At 31.9% G+C, this 15,444-nt stretch overlaps 2 protein-coding genes across 7 annotated transcripts; both read left to right on the top strand.

The window, feature by feature from the left end:
- The first annotated feature begins 5,485 nt into the window (after window positions 1-5,485).
- On the top strand, window positions 5,486-9,240 carry LOC25489324 (aspartic proteinase PCS1). 3 transcript variants are annotated; one of them, XM_039831400.1, is made up of 3 exons: window positions 5,486-6,837; window positions 6,934-7,143; window positions 7,377-7,677. In XM_039831400.1, exons 1-2 carry the CDS (start codon window positions 5,718-5,720, stop codon window positions 7,068-7,070), a joined length of 1,257 nt encoding a protein of 418 aa, XP_039687334.1. In that variant the 5' UTR covers window positions 5,486-5,717; the 3' UTR covers window positions 7,071-7,143; window positions 7,377-7,677. The 3 variants fall into 3 exon arrangements, with proteins under 3 accessions (XP_039687334.1, XP_039687332.1, XP_039687333.1); XM_039831398.1 differs by lacking the exon at window positions 7,377-7,677 and adding an exon at window positions 9,115-9,240 and having other exon boundaries at window positions 5,486-7,062; XM_039831399.1 differs by having other exon boundaries at window positions 5,486-7,143.
- A 1,158-nt stretch (window positions 9,241-10,398) lies between these two features.
- LOC25489323 (E3 ubiquitin-protein ligase SDIR1) lies at window positions 10,399-15,352 on the top strand. Of its 4 annotated transcripts, none has more exons than XM_024779319.2 (8): window positions 10,399-10,541; window positions 10,678-10,732; window positions 10,839-10,891; window positions 10,997-11,225; window positions 11,391-11,505; window positions 12,490-12,532; window positions 13,044-13,166; window positions 14,890-15,352. In XM_024779319.2, the coding sequence occupies exons 1-8, from the start codon at window positions 10,464-10,466 to the stop codon at window positions 15,007-15,009; spliced, it is 816 nt and encodes a 271-aa protein (XP_024635087.1). In that variant the 5' UTR covers window positions 10,399-10,463; the 3' UTR covers window positions 15,010-15,352. The 4 variants fall into 4 exon arrangements, with proteins under 4 accessions (XP_024635087.1, XP_024635086.1, XP_024635085.1 ...); XM_024779318.2 differs by having other exon boundaries at window positions 13,041-13,166; XM_024779317.2 differs by having other exon boundaries at window positions 12,487-12,532.
- Window positions 15,353-15,444: the final 92 nt, after the last annotated feature.

The raw sequence follows: 15,444 nt of genomic DNA, 5'->3' as shown, positions 1-15,444 counted from the left end.
TCCTATTCTAAATAACAATATCAGTTGAGAAAAAAGTTTTGAAGCTCCTCGTTAAACTTGCTTGCAAGTGACAATAGATCACTCATTTATTCAATTAAAACATCTAGGGTTAAATATGTTTTTGGTCCCTATAAATATGTCAACTTTTTATGTTAGTCCCTCTAAAATTTTCCTTCAACTTTTAGTCCTTATAAAATTTTCAATCACTACTTTTGGTCCCTACTTTTAATTTAATTTTTGTATTTTTTAATTAAATTGCGCAGAAATATGTATAATATTCTAAAAAAAATTCCTACAAAAAATTAGAATTTTTTAACAAAACACAAATTAAATATGAATTTTTAACCGTAAAACATATAAAAATTCATATTAAATTCATGTTTTGTTAAAAAATTCTAAATTTTTTTTGGAGTTATTCTTGTAATATTTTGAATTTTTCTGGAAAATTTTACTAAAAAATATAAATTCTACATATGAGTTTACTTTAAAAGAGGGACCAAAAGTGAAGATTGAAAATTTTATAGGGATTAAAAGTTGAAGGAAAATTTTAGAGGAACTAAAACAAAAAATTGACATATTTATAGGGACCAAAAACATATTTAACCCAAACATCTATTAATTTTTTGCAATACAAATTTTGCAAAGCCTAAAACACATTTGTAAAAATAAAACATCATAGCTTTTTAACATTAAAGTTTATTGAGAAACTACAAATGTTTAACTTTGATACACCTCTTTACCATCAACTTCTTTGTGTGATTTCTACATGCATACATTTATCAAGACAATGAACAAGAAATACTAAATAGATTTTTGATTGAGGCCTTTATGTGTACACTTTCGCATGAGAGCAAGAACTGATTTCTTTTCATGACTAGTAAGCGGATTCAAAGCATATAATTCAAATCTAACAAACATGACGCTTTTTGCTATTTGATTCAAACCATTGTTATCATGATCCCTTCTTCTTGGTACTACGGATCCTAAATCTGTCTTTTACAACCGCTTCCTTTCTTTTCCTTCATTTTGGTTTGTATGAATCCTCATATTTTATTGTTTTACTTCAGGGAAAGAAACTCCTCCAACGGTTAAACCTTTGTCATGTTCATGTTTTCCTTTATCAGAGCCACCAACATTCAGACTGTCATTATTAGCTTTAGCGTCATCTTTGGCATTTGCTTTGACATTGGCATAATATGAATCACATGACCAAAACTTTTAGAATGATCAGCAATAACTTAAACATCATCTTCATCGCTGACATTTCGCATGTTTATATGTCTATACTCTTTGATTCATGTTTCTTCTATGCTCCATTATGGTTGGAAGATATCTATGACAAATTCTTTACTTTATTTCAATTTAAATATATTTTTAATCTTATAAAATATGCGTATTTTGTTTTAAATCCTTTTTTCTTATCAATTTTTAGTTTGTTACCTTTTATACAAATAGGTGTGTTTTGTCCATACTTTTAGTCCTTGCAGATGGATTAAACATATCCGTTTTTATAAAAGATAGTGACAAAAAATGATCAATTTTTGTATTGAAACTAAACTTGAACGATCCATTACTTTATAAGAACTAGAATATATAAAACTCTTTCATCTACACTTGATGTTAGCTTAGTAGCAAGAACTTAACCTTGTAATCTTATGTTACAAATTTCAAATTCATTTGTTGACGGTTGTAAAATGACTATTTGTGTCACTTTATTTAGTAAAAATTCCCCTTCACTTTTTTTTAAAAAAAAAACTTATTTTATGTATTAGAGTTAAATATGTTTTTTGTATCTATAAATTTTTTGTGTTTCTGTCCTTCTAAACTTTTTTCCACTTTTAATCCCGCAAAAGTTAGTATCAAATATACATAATTTTGTATTTGATATCAACTTTTAATAGGTTTTTTTTAATAAAATTATCAAATACAATAAAAGTTGGTATCAAATATACGTAATTTTGTATTTAAAAAAATGATATTCGTACAATTAATTTAGAACAATTCTCTCATACTCTCTCGTGCTTTTACTATTCCTCTCTCATTCTATTTATGTTTGTCTCAAAAAGAAAAAGAAGGGAGAAAAAATTATTGTAGCAAAATTTGTCATAGTATAACCGTACAAATATCATTATTATTTGTGTTTATGTTGATAACAAAGGGAGTATACAAAGATGGATGATGTTAGCTACAAAACATTGCTCAAGAGAAAAAAGATATCTAATAAATAAAATGACCAATAGCATTAACATCGGAAATAATCAAACCTAAAACTTAGAGAGAAACACACTTCAGAGTCTGAACTAGCATCAAGCTTTCCTCTTATTCTTATAGCATATGATTGGAGCAATCATGGAGCATAATAATTATGGGAAAGAATAGAAGGTAGCAACTTTTATGATATAAGCATGCCTCCTTTGGACAAACATCTTTAGAAAGAGAAGAATACTTCATCAATTTTCCTAGGAATATTACTCCATCAATTAGCCGTTTAGGGTATTGATTAAACTCCATTGGTATTACTAAGAACCAAGTTGCGTCACACATTCTCTTCATACAACTTACCATGATTGAGAAATCACACCGAACCCATTTTTTACTATTTCTTTCTAAGCAAGTATTATATTCCGTTTGCTATGCAGCAACCAATTGAGTAGTGCCCGATGAATACACGGCTGTTAAAAGTATTGGGTAGCAAGTGTAAAAATTTATAAATTAATATCATAAACATTAAGGTTTTGGATAAAGATACGATGTTCAACCTTACTTGTATAGTTATTCTTAACACAACCTTGTATCAGAGCTAATGATTATTAAAGAGAGCAATTCTTTATGTGTCCCGTTGATGCACGAACATGTAAAAGAAATGATATTAAGAGGCATGTATTTTTATAAAAGTATTATTTTACCATTTCATATTATTAATTTTAAGATTTAGTTACAAAAATGACTTGACATATCATAATATATATAGTAATTCTTATTTAATGAATTAGTACATCTCCTGAATTCATTTATATGGTCATTTTCTATTAACTTATGAAGTCACAAACATAATATAATAATCTTATTCGACTTGAGATATTAGTCCTTAGAATTGTGCAGAACGATCCATACATAAGAAAACAATATAAGAATAAATTAGGTCAACAATTTTTTTTTGAAGCAAGGTCAACAAATTTAACCGGCCAATAATTAAAACGAGAAGTCATATATTAAACTATTAGTTCTTCATAGTCATTTTTAATTGGAACATGAAAAGTCATGTATTATTAGACTATTAGTAATACCAAATCATTCTTTCCGTAATATTAACTCAGTTGATAGGAACATTGTATAATATATATTGATGTTGGTGTATGAATCTCGGATACCTCATTTCCTCACATTTAAAATGTGTGAACTATAGCCAACATTATCCATGAACAAATTAGATAAACTGAAAATCTTCTTACTTAGATTCTTTTACGACAACTGTATGTGAGCGGTGTGTCATTATATGCTATTTTCAAAAGAAAGAGCAAATCCCGGTCTTGTTCTAATTGAAGTTTGATTGATTAGAATTCAATGGTCCCCAATCTTATTAAAACAGACAAAAAGAAATTAAAGACCATTCATAAGTAGTGTCAAAAAAACGTTTGGCTATGACCATAACTTTGAGTGGAACCAATGAAAAAACTTGGTAAGATCATAGCTTCACCACAAGAAACCAAAGAAAATAAGAGAAAGTCAATATTACTTCTCTCTCTGTAATCAATGTCTATTTTTCTTTCTTTCTTGATTTGCTCCACTTCTTAGATGCTAAGTACATTCAAAGCCTCATTTATTGAGGAGAAGTAGCTTAAGGTGAATGAGAAAACGACTAAATGGTCATGCAATAAATCGATATATGTACTAGTTGGCTACCAAACTGTGTCAGCTGCAACAAAGTTGAAAGTATGTTTTAAGAGATGGTGAATTTAATAACATATGAGGAAGGAAATGTGCCAAAGGTAGGAGCACCAATAGAATTATGTGGTTTTTCCATGCTAAGATCGATCATGTTTAGAGATCCGATTAAACTTATGTTTGGTACCATTATAAATACGTCATAATCACGACGATTCACTGTGGTTTTCTAAAAACTATATTTTATAATTTCTACAATATCACGGTGGATCGTCATATTTCTGACATACTCACCGTAACATCAAACATATACAAATTAATATGGAGAAAAACATAGTCTAAAAATAAACTTAAAAAATAAGCTATAATTAAAATGTGTAAAGGAGACAAGATATGAACTATCATTAATAAAATTACAAACTACATCAGTGGTGACAGTGTAATCATTACTCATTACTCATTAGCCTATACAAGGTTTTTTAAATCAAAAAACACTTTTTAAATGCGAAACTTTCATGTGAAAGAAAAGAATGTAACAAGACCCATATTCCACTTTACTCTTTCCACAACCGTGACTTCTATAATTAAATGGCACTAAAAATGTACGAAAAATTAACTATTGTGAAGCTTGGAAAGGTTGAATGGTCGCAATTCTACTTTTGAAAGCTGTCATTGTAATTAAAATTCATAATCACTAATCAGATTCAGGGCAGTTAAGTCAAGGCTCACCTCCTCCCATATAAGACTAGTAAGTAAAAATTCAACTTATAATATGTTTTTTCTGGACACTGTCAATTTAATATTTTATTACCATAGGGACAAACCATAGTATACGTAAAAGAGCTGATTCTGCTATAGCCTTGGTATAAAAGACTGCATAAAGTCTGGATTGAAAGATTTTCCACTTTAGTGAGACAATTTCACTCTTCTTTGTAACAAAAAAAAAAGATAGAATTTGATCAAATTCTTACTTCAAGTTAAAACGCAAATAATGCACAAGAGCACTGTATTCTAGCAGTGTCCAAATCAAGTTGGAAAATTTCATATTTTAATGAATTGACTAAACTTCAAAGCATGCATCCAATATTGCTAGGGCTGTCACATATTACCATGCACTAATTTTCAATAAATGTTGAAGAGTCAAATAATACTCCTAATAAACAAGCTAGTTTATTCCAAACCTATAGTGCCTTTTCCCCACATTTTATTAAAACTTGGCACTTTATGTCTTTGGTTGTACCGTCTAGACAGTGACCTTTTTCCTGAAGGGATGCGTTGGTAGCATCAAACTTTGTCTTCCTTCTTTTTCTTTAGCTCACCTTTCATACTAATCATATCATTAATAGAATCAACTATTGTGCATCAGTGCTAATATGAGTTGGTTAGACCATACATACAAATGCACTTTTTGCTCAAGAATATTAATACTTAGAATGCAATGCTCTATTTTCATACTCCTATGTAAAATGATAAAAGAATGTGAAAGTAAATGGAGCTTAACTTAAATGGAACATACCTGAACTTTTCAAATAATATCTTTTAACGATAACGAACATAAGAGTAAAAGGTTCCTGTAAATTCCACTCCCACCTATTTTGAAGTCGGCTAGCTATTAGAAAACAAAATGGCACACTTTCCCTCCATCTCCATGTCATGAAATGATTAAAGTTCAAACCAGCTATATATAAGAATCTTGAGACATATACTACACTTCACCACCATGCTGTGACTGTCTCATTGGGACAATCCAACACAAAAAAACATAGTCCCCCCCTTCTCTCCCTTTTTATTTTCAACACTAAACCAAACCATACCAAATCAAAACAACTCCAATGAACACAAAAACCTCTCCCCATGTTCTTGTTCCTCCTATAACAATTATCCTTTTCATTTTCATGATGTTCCTACAAATCCAAACAAGTACTACTTCTTCTCTCTCATCTCCCAAACAAAAACCTTTCATATTGCCTTTAAAAGTTCAAACACTACCACATGGCACAATTTCACTTCCAAAACCTTCTTCAAAACTCTCTTTTCAACACAATGTAACCTTAACAGTTTCACTAACACTAGGCTCACCCCCACAGAATGTTACCATGGTCCTCGACACAGGGAGTGAACTCTCATGGCTTCATTGCAAAAAACTTCCAAATTTAAACTCCATTTTCAACCCTCTACTTTCTTCTTCTTACACCCCCACCCCATGCACCTCACCCATTTGCATTACCCGAACCCAAGACTTCCCCGTACCTGTTCAATGCGACCCGAAGAAACTCTGCCACGCTACAATCACCTATGCTGACTCCACCTACATCGAAGGAAACCTCGCCACTGAGACTTTCTTCGCCGGTGGATCAGCACAACCCGGAACCATATTCGGGTGTATGGATTCCGGGTTCAGCTCAAATTCAAACGAGGACTCCAAAACAACCGGGTTAATGGGTATGAACCGTGGGTCTCTCTCATTTGTAACCCAAATGGGATTACCCAAATTCTCCTATTGCATCTCCGGCAAAGACTCCACCGGCGTTTTACTCTTCGGCGACGCGAATATCAAGTGGGTCGGGCCATTGAAATACACACCAATGGTAAAAATCACAACCCCATTACCCTATTTCGATCGAGTCGCATACACAGTACGACTCGAGGGAATACGGGTCGGGAAGAAGCTGCTCCAATTACCCAAAACAATTTTCGCACCGGATCATACCGGTGCGGGTCAGACAATGGTGGATTCGGGTACACAGTTCACGTTTCTTTTGGGACCGGTTTACAGTGCTTTAAGACAAGAATTTGTAGAACAAACAAAAGGAGTGTTGACCCTTTTGGAAGACACAAATTTTGTCTTCCAAGGTGCAATGGATTTGTGTTACCGTATCGGGTCGGGTTCGGTTCTTCCAACGTTACCGGCGGTGACACTTGTGTTTGAAGGGGCGGAGATGAGTGTTTCAGGTGAGAGACTATTATATAAAGTTGCTGACGTGGCATTAAAAGGGAATAATAATCATAGTAATGATTTGGTATATTGTTTCACGTTTGGAAATTCAGATTTGTTGGGAATTGAGGCATATATTATTGGACATTATCATCAAATGAATGTGTGGATGGAGTTTGATTTGGTCAACTCTAGAGTTGGATTTGCTGATACAAAATGTGAACTTGCAAGTCAACGACCAGGTATGTAGGTTTTTTGTGTTGTGTTTGTTAAGTTAAGTCATTGGCCTTTTTTTGGATTCTTTAGGACAATCTTCAAACACATGTGGACTACAATTGTGGAGATTAATTTTAGAGAAATGATATTTGTACAACAATTTTGTGACATTTTTTTGTACAAACTTTCTTTTTCATATCTACATAATGTTTTTATCCTCTCTCTTCCTTTTTCTCTCTTCATTGTTCTTGACCAATAAGAAGAGAGAAAAATAAGGTTGTCATTAAAGTTATCATAAAATAGATGTACAAATATCATTGCTTTTAATTTTATGGGTAGGTCATGGATCTGTGTGTGGCAGATAGGTTAGGTAAATACTTCATACCAGTTGTACTAGTTTTGTTGTTTTATTATTGATTTCTTGTTAGTTAGTGTTAAAGACAATTTCAAATTTCTTTTGTCCTAATGTTAATGATGATGATATTTATCTATGGGCAATTGTATAGTTTACTCAAGTTGAGGGTGTCATAGTATTGGTAAATTGTAGTGATAATAATTTTTAGAATTTAGTGTAACCACAATAATTGTATTGTATCAAGCTGTCATTGAAAGGGATTTTTATATGGACTTTCTTTGGTAAAGTGTTGATATTAGAAAAAATTAATATGTTAAATTTCATTTTCAATTTTTTAGTGTTTCTAACAAGATATCTATTTTGAGGAAGGAAAATGTTAATAAGTGATATTGTGCTTAAAAATTGTGTATACACAATTTTTTTTTTATGGATGCAAACTTATGTCGTATCATTAACAATAAGTTATTCAATATAATTATGGTAAACATCAAAATTATATTTTTTTTTAGAGAATAAAATCAAAATCATGAATATATGCACCATCTTTAGTTACCTAAAGAGTCATTACATTAGATTGTCTCTTAATGAATTCTATCAAAGAGTTCAAACTAAAAGTAAACAAACAACGAATACAATTATAAATAATAAATAAAAATTAGAATTGTCTTTTTTATTCATATGAAAATTAGAATCAAACTCAAAATTATGTTATTCAAGCCAAAACCGCCAATTTAATGAATTGTTTAACAAAGATTAGAGTTTCTCCCTCCTTAAATGTTGAGGGATTGAAAGTCGTCCTTCTTAGAGGAGACAATTAGTTGCTTTGGTACATGAGTTTATCGCGATTGTCTAATAAATTTGATTATAAGCAAGTGGTTAACGGTGTCTAAAGTAAATTCAATGCCAACTCCAACTTTTGTAAAGCTTCATTTAGTTCTACACTAAACTTTAAGTGAAGTTTTATGAAGAGACAAATAAATAGTGTTGCTCAAATGTAAGATAGAATGACAATGTGGTAGGTTTGGTCCCAAATTTATGACCATATATCATCTTGTAATATGACCATAGTTATAAATACAATAAATTAGTTGTGTTTTTGTTAAAAAGAAAAATACAATTTGTTGTTTATAATTTCCTTAATATTAGGGAAGATCTTAGCATGACTTTAAAGTGTTATAGAGATGCAGAGAAAATTTGTAAGAAAAAAAAAATACTCAGGTTTTATTTTTTTAGGTTTAATTGCACTTTTGATCCCCTATCTTTTCAAAAGTTGTAATTTTGACCTCTAACTAATTAAAATACAAAACAGCCTCCTATGTATTGGATCTTTAGCAATTTTGGTCCCCCAAAGCTAATTTTGACTTGGTCAACGCACACATGTATTTTTTATTATTTAAAAAATTATTTTTTTATTTTTGTAATTAAAATAATTTAAAAAAATGTTTTTTTATTTTTAAATTTTAAAAAATATTTATTTATTTTAAATTGCCACATCAGCGAAGACCAAGTCAAAATTGACATCAAAATTTATAACAAAAAATTTTGTCAAAATAATTTTTTAACAAAAAATTATTGATTGACATCAAAATTTGTAAAAGTTAGTCTGTTCCGTTTTTTTTTTAACAAAAATTTAAAAGTTACTAGTGTATAATAATAATAATTTAATTTATTAATTTTTCAAAAAAATTTATTAAATTAAATTTTATGCGAACAATATTGATAGCCATGCATTTTACCGAACCAAGACACAGACGAAATATACGTGGCTGTTGAACAATAAAAGAAGCGAAAACTTCACCGATTCTCGTGATCTTCAACCTCGAATCGAATCCAGAGAGCGAAGAAGATCAGATTCATTTCTCAATTGTAATCCAAACTCCGTTTCCGATCAGATTCAGCTTTTGTTCCTCGTCAATTTCCGTAAGTCTCTTCCCCAATGCTTTCTCTCGCAAAATGCCAATGTCTTCACATTTCTCTTTATTGATTGATTTTTTATTTATTTATTGTTGTTATTCGATTTGACGCGATTTAAAGACTTAATTAGGGTTTTTAATTAAATTTATTATGAACAATCTGCGGTTTGTTGATGTTGTGATATGATTATATGTTATTTTCTTGAATCTTGTAAATTGTGTAATCGTTTTTTATGCTTGAAGTGGTTTGGCACCTAGGTTTTGATTTTTGCTGCATTTGTAAGGAAAATGGTTTAAGAACCACTAAATGGAAGCTTAGGGTTTGATTTTGTTGTTAAATATTAGAATGCGTGAATCTCTGTTTTGCAAGATTGAATTTGATGCAAGATTGAGTTAGGGTTTTTGTTTGATTAGAGGATCCGCGAATTTTTAATGGGTGTAGGGAGTTTTTGATCGATGTTAATTTCTTGAAACTTGCAAATTGTGTAATCATCAATAATGCTTGAAGTGGTTTGGTGCGTTTGTACGGAAAATGGTTTAAGGACCACTAAATGGAAGTGAAGTGTTTGATTACTATGTCAGTTTATGGTATGGTAGTTGTTTAAGATTGAAATTGGAATACATGAATCTTGTTCGGTTACTCAGGTCTAAAACAGGGGCAGATTTTTATTTATTCTCTTAACTATCGTGTCAAAAGTTAGTAACTGTGAATTTTCATCAATGCTGAGCAGAATAACAGAAACATGTTTAGGAAATTTGGACCTCTGAGTGTACGTGTTTAGGAAATTAGGACCAATGAGCATGTTTTTTATTTTAGATTCGTGTTTTTATTTTATTTTGATGATAATGATTTCTGATCAGTGATGTTATTTTAGATGTTTTGACACAATTTTCGGGATAATAATTCTGATAGGTTTAGTATGTGGTATGTTGGATACTGTCTCTCTAGATATAATTATTTGGAATTTTTGGGTTTTTTGTCTTAGATTTTATCCACATTGATTCCTGTTGAATTTCATCCTCAAGCATGTATTTAGTGTTGATTTCTTGTTTACTGACTACCATCGTATTTGATATTTCAGAATATTGGAAGGTTTTAGTTGTTGATTCTTGCTTGATTTATAGTCAACCTATGAAGTTTTAATTCAAGTTTAGAGCCATGAGTTTTGTTTTTCGAGGAGCAAGAGCTGATATAGAAAATGGATTTCCTGGATTTATACCTGAGAGGCGTGCATTGGTATGTTATACTGTGTGCATTAGTTATTATAAACATCAATGTGTTATCATAGCTGACAAACATGATGCTTTATTGTTTCTGTGTTATCATAGCTGATCAATGTATTATTTTGTACTGATTACAATCTTTTCTTCAGCGTGTTCATGCAGCACGTCCTAGTAATTCCAACTCACTCACTTTTCTCGTAACAGGTATGTTCTCGAATTAAGTTTCTTATATAATTTGTTGTATAAATAATATCCTTTTCTGTGTTTTCTTCAATGTTTCCATTAACAACTTACTCTGTATATATTTCAGTTCTCCTGTTATTCATGATACTGAACTCTCACCAGATGTCACCAAATTTTCTGGTTAGGTCTTCTGTATCTAAACAAAAATGATGCAAATTTTATCAAGAAAAAAAATGAAATTGTAAATGTCGCTTATGATTTATGAGCTGTTCGTTTTGTTTGCAGCTCTGGCTGGTGCTTGGTGTTTTCTTGATGGCTACAATGCTAAGGATGTATGCAACATGTCAACAGCTTCAAGCACAAGCCCAAGCTCATGCAGCAGCAGCCAGTGGCCTTCTCGGCCACACAGAACTACGGTTGCATATGCCTCCATCGATAGCACTTGCAAGCCGAGGGCGTCTGCAGGGTCTCAGACTTCAGCTGGCACTTCTTGATCGGGAGTTTGATGATCTAGGTTTGTATGTTCTTTTCATAATATAAATTATTACTTCGTTTCACATTTGAAGTTTTACAACTTTCTGAAATTCAAATGTGTTGTAGTTAATTTATGTGTTCACTACTCTTCAAGTGTGTTATATAATATTCCTTATTCCGTTTATTTTTCTTTTTCAAATTTCAGATTATGAAACTTTAAGAGCTCTGGATTCGGATAACGTTTCTACTGCACCTTCTATGACTGAGGAAGAGATAAATGCTCTTCCTGTCCACAAATACAAGGTTTCTGGTCCTCAAAAGTAAGTAATCTGTCAGATCAATTACCTCCCTTTAAATGGATTTTGACATTCTAAAAAACAAAAATTAACTCTATCTTGTAGATATTTTCTTACCCGATCCCCGAAAAATGAAACTCACTATTGCCATGTCATAAATCAAATTGAAAATTCATATGTGAGGGTAAAAAAGTAAAGGCATATAAATAAATTATGTTATTTGATCATGACTGATAATGATATATTGATCGATGACATGGAAATGCTGATTTTCACTGGCATGTTATTTCGATTAAGAACTTTGGTACCTTTAGTGATGCCTATTATTACTCTAGGTCGTGTAGTCATTTTATCTGCAATATGAAGAGGTGCATAAGCTGTACTTTCAATATTAGCTGTACTTTCAATGTGAAAGCTTTACATATACATTTTGGATAATTAACTCTGTTATTTCTATGATGAAAGAGAAACATGGTTCAGCTGTTTAAATAATTTGTAAGTTATTTTAAAAAGTTAGTTATCTTGAAGAGCATGTTGGAATAAGCTAAAAACAACTTATAGTCATAATCATAAGCTCTCCTAAACAGTCAAACAAGTGCTTATATTAGTAGATTAGCCAAAATAGATGTTCATAAGCCAATCCATACACAATCTCTGTGTGTGTGTCAAGATTAATGCTACGTATACTTTCTAAAAATATATGAAAATAAGAACCCATTTGAATATATTCAGAGTTATTGTTAAATTTTTACAATATTTGATGCTAATAATAAAGACAATGGGTAGTTATAATTTAACAGTTGGATAAATAAAATGCATGATACATTTTTTATGGGTTTAGATTCAAGGTTATTAATAGTGTAGGATATTCAAGTATTACATAAACCAATCTGCCCTCACACAGACACACATAGATAATGTTGCTATATTTACAAATTTATGGAGTCCACATGCCCTAAAAAAAATTATATTACTGATTATTTGACAAGCTGTTTTTGCTTACAGAAGTAGTTCCTCAATGCAACAAGCAACACCTTCCACTTCTGCTGAGGTATCATCTACATCTTTTTTTCTATTTTCTCTTTTCTTTCTTTATCTCTGTGTTTCCCCTCCATTTTGTCTAGACAAGTGAATTACATTGCATCTCAAGATAACTTTGCTGATTCTTTGAGGATGTGGTTTTATGCATGTTATTACTTTTTACTGTGGTTTCCCCGCGTAATATCCCTGGCGGTACAGGGAAGTGCTTATAATCTGTAAATGGTTTTTTTGTGTGATGATTTTAAAATAAATAGCACATTTATTGGTGTTGGGCTTGTAGACTCGGAAAATATGCCATTCTATTATTTTCTTGGATGTCATTTTATCATTTATATAGATTATTGTGGCTCTGTTCATTGTATTAAGTCTTGGGGATTTTCGACCACTTGATGTTCCCATATCGGAGTTAAATAAACGAGTATACAACATTATTTATTTTCTTTACTGTCAAATTACAATCTTTTCATTTAGTGTGGAGTGGCAGGTTTTCATGATTCATTTCTTTTCGTTTGTGGCAGAAGACACAGGATAATTTAAATGCGGTTGGAAACTCAAAGGCCTCTGATGATGAGCTCACTTGCAGTGTATGCTTGGAGCAAGTTAATGTTGGAGATGTACTTCGTAGCTTGCCCTGCCTGCATCAGGTCTGTTTCATTGCTTAGAGTTGTAACTTTTTAACAAATAGTTTGTTTCTTATTTGTTTAATGATATACTGTGCTAGTTCAACTGAATCATCTCTGCTAATGTTCATCTAAATCACTTATATATACAAGAAGTTAAAGCATGTATTCTTTGTGTGTATTGGCACACATTCTGATACTGATTATGTGAGAAGAAATCTGGAGGGTTGGCATCTAACATAGGGTTTACAAAGGGTGGATGTATGCACATGCTCTCTCTCGCACACTCACTAAAAACAATAGTCACTTAACTTAATGAGAACGAAAACAGGCTTTTTAATATTAAATTTTTTAATGTTCATTTTCTGCTGTGAAAAACAAAAGTGTAGTTCAAATCCTATAAAATTTTATCTGTAGTTGAAATTGGTTGTGCAAACTTAGCTATTGACCTTTTTTGTAGCATTGCCCTTGTTTTGAAAAGCATTTTACTTTGGATGTTCCATTCCATCATGAGCTTGAGTTTACCTATTGAAACTGCACCTGAACACTATTTTTTTTGTTCCTATGGAATGAATGATTTCTCCCGTTTAGAATCTAGAAACTGATTTTAGTAGTTTAGTATATTTAAAGAGAAATGCTAGGGACACACTCCAATCATATTATGCCACTTCATTCCATTTCTTTTTCCCTTTACCTAGTAACCGGTTGTACCTGTTGCAATATAACACATTGTTTTTGTCTTTTTTAAATAAAATAAAAACATTAACAGCAACTCTATCACATCACGTCAAACTCCATTGTACTTTCTAGATCTATTCATGATGTCTTTCAGTTTGGCAAAAGTTTATACAGTGTTATAAAAAAAAAAAATTAATTGCAACACTGTCGTGAGATTTGGCAAAGAAAGCAACAATTTTTTTCCTTCTGCTAGTGAATTGGGTGAAAGCAGCAATCTATTTTTTATCATAGTTCCATTTCTCCCCATTCTTGTTCTCAATTTCAGTTCCCTTCTCCAACAGTTCTAATTCAATTTCTAACAACCACCCCTCCTCTCAATTTGTGTAATTGCAAAATGAAATAAAGAAAGAAAAGAGAATCATGTTGAATCTGGTGATGGTGAGCGAGGAAACAAGTATTGGAATCTTGGATGTCGAATTGGGGATGATGACATTTTAGTGGTCTTCTTAGGTCGGTGCCGTTAACTTTCAAGGAGGATGATCTTGTTGATGTTTCTGGCACCACCATCGTCGACAAGGGTTTCCATGGTAGTCTCTTTCTCTGCAAAATAAAAGACACTGGTGGAAGAAGGTGGACAAAAGATAATGCTTTTTCCTTAAACCTGTGGAACCGGTGGCAGGTTAAATGCATAAAAAGAAGTGGTGATGTGGCTAATTTTTATTGGAGTGTGTTAAAGAGTGTGTTAGGGAGTGTGACCCTAGCATTTCTCATATTTAAAACATTTATGTTCTTCAAAGTTGTGTAGATACCTGACCTTGCATGGTGTGTGCCTCCCCTAATCTAGTTTTTTCCTTGCCTAAAAAAGATGTGTAGATATTTTCAGCCACGTTAAATCAACATTTCAGTTTTAAGTGAAGTAAATATTTGTGCGGCCATGCTTATTAACAATGTTGACTGTTGCATTAAGCAGTCAAGCAATTCTAAGTATAAAAAAACCTCATGGTTGATACTTTGTCGATAATTTATCTCAATGTGCTACTGATGCTGTTTATTTGTTTTTATCTTGTAGTTTCACGCTAGTTGCATTGATCCCTGGCTGCGGCAACAGGGGACTTGCCCTGTCTGCAAATTTCGAGCAGGATCTGGGTGGAATGACAGTGGACATAATGATATTGCGGACATGGTTTGAGTACCTCGTCTAATTTTTAATTATGATTTTGTGATCATAATAATCTATTATGACTGAAACTCACTCGTCATGTATCAAAGTTTGTAGCTTATGACTTGTTTTCTTGTAATTACCCTGACGTAGGGATTTGAGAAATAGAAGAATACCGTCTAACAACTATAGATGTTCCTCTCAAAAAAAAAAAAAAAACAACTATAGATGTTATACATTTTGTTTCCTATAGATTACCAAGTTTGTTGGTTCGCTATGTAAAACCAAACAGCAAGTACAAACTTAATTTTAAGGCCTTGTACTGTTGTACATTTATACTCTGTTAGTGAGTCCTAAGTTTGCTTTAGTTTTACCTTTTCCCTTGACCCTTCTTGGCTTCTAATTTTGCCTGCACATGTGCCATAACAATTGCTTCTTCTCCCTTCTCTTTGGTAGCAGCAGCAA

This window comes from Medicago truncatula, chromosome 3, assembly GCF_003473485.1.
Source record: "Medicago truncatula cultivar Jemalong A17 chromosome 3, MtrunA17r5.0-ANR, whole genome shotgun sequence".
NCBI classification, from domain to species: domain Eukaryota; kingdom Viridiplantae; phylum Streptophyta; class Magnoliopsida; order Fabales; family Fabaceae; genus Medicago; species Medicago truncatula.
The sequence above is the reverse complement of the archived record's forward strand: the minus strand, read 5'-3'. Positions and strand labels throughout refer to the sequence as shown.

What these genes read in the sequence shown, in the direction of transcription:
- LOC25489324 (XM_039831398.1), top strand. Translation starts at nt 5,718, where the DNA reads ATGAACACAAAAACCTCTCCCCATGTTCTTGTTCCTCCTATAACAATT. An exon ending in ACTTGCAAGTCAACGACCAG is followed by an intron (nt 7,063 to 9,114) that starts GTATGTAGGTTT and finishes CAATATTGATAG; the next exon opens with CCATGCATTTTACCGAACCA.
- LOC25489323 (XM_024779316.2), top strand. Translation starts at nt 10,464, where the DNA reads ATGAGTTTTGTTTTTCGAGGAGCAAGAGCTGATATAGAAAATGGATTT. An exon ending in TACCTGAGAGGCGTGCATTG is followed by an intron (nt 10,542 to 10,677) that starts GTATGTTATACT and finishes TCTTTTCTTCAG; the next exon opens with CGTGTTCATGCAGCACGTCC. An exon ending in AGATGTCACCAAATTTTCTG is followed by an intron (nt 10,892 to 10,996) that starts GTTAGGTCTTCT and finishes TTTTGTTTGCAG; the next exon opens with CTCTGGCTGGTGCTTGGTGT.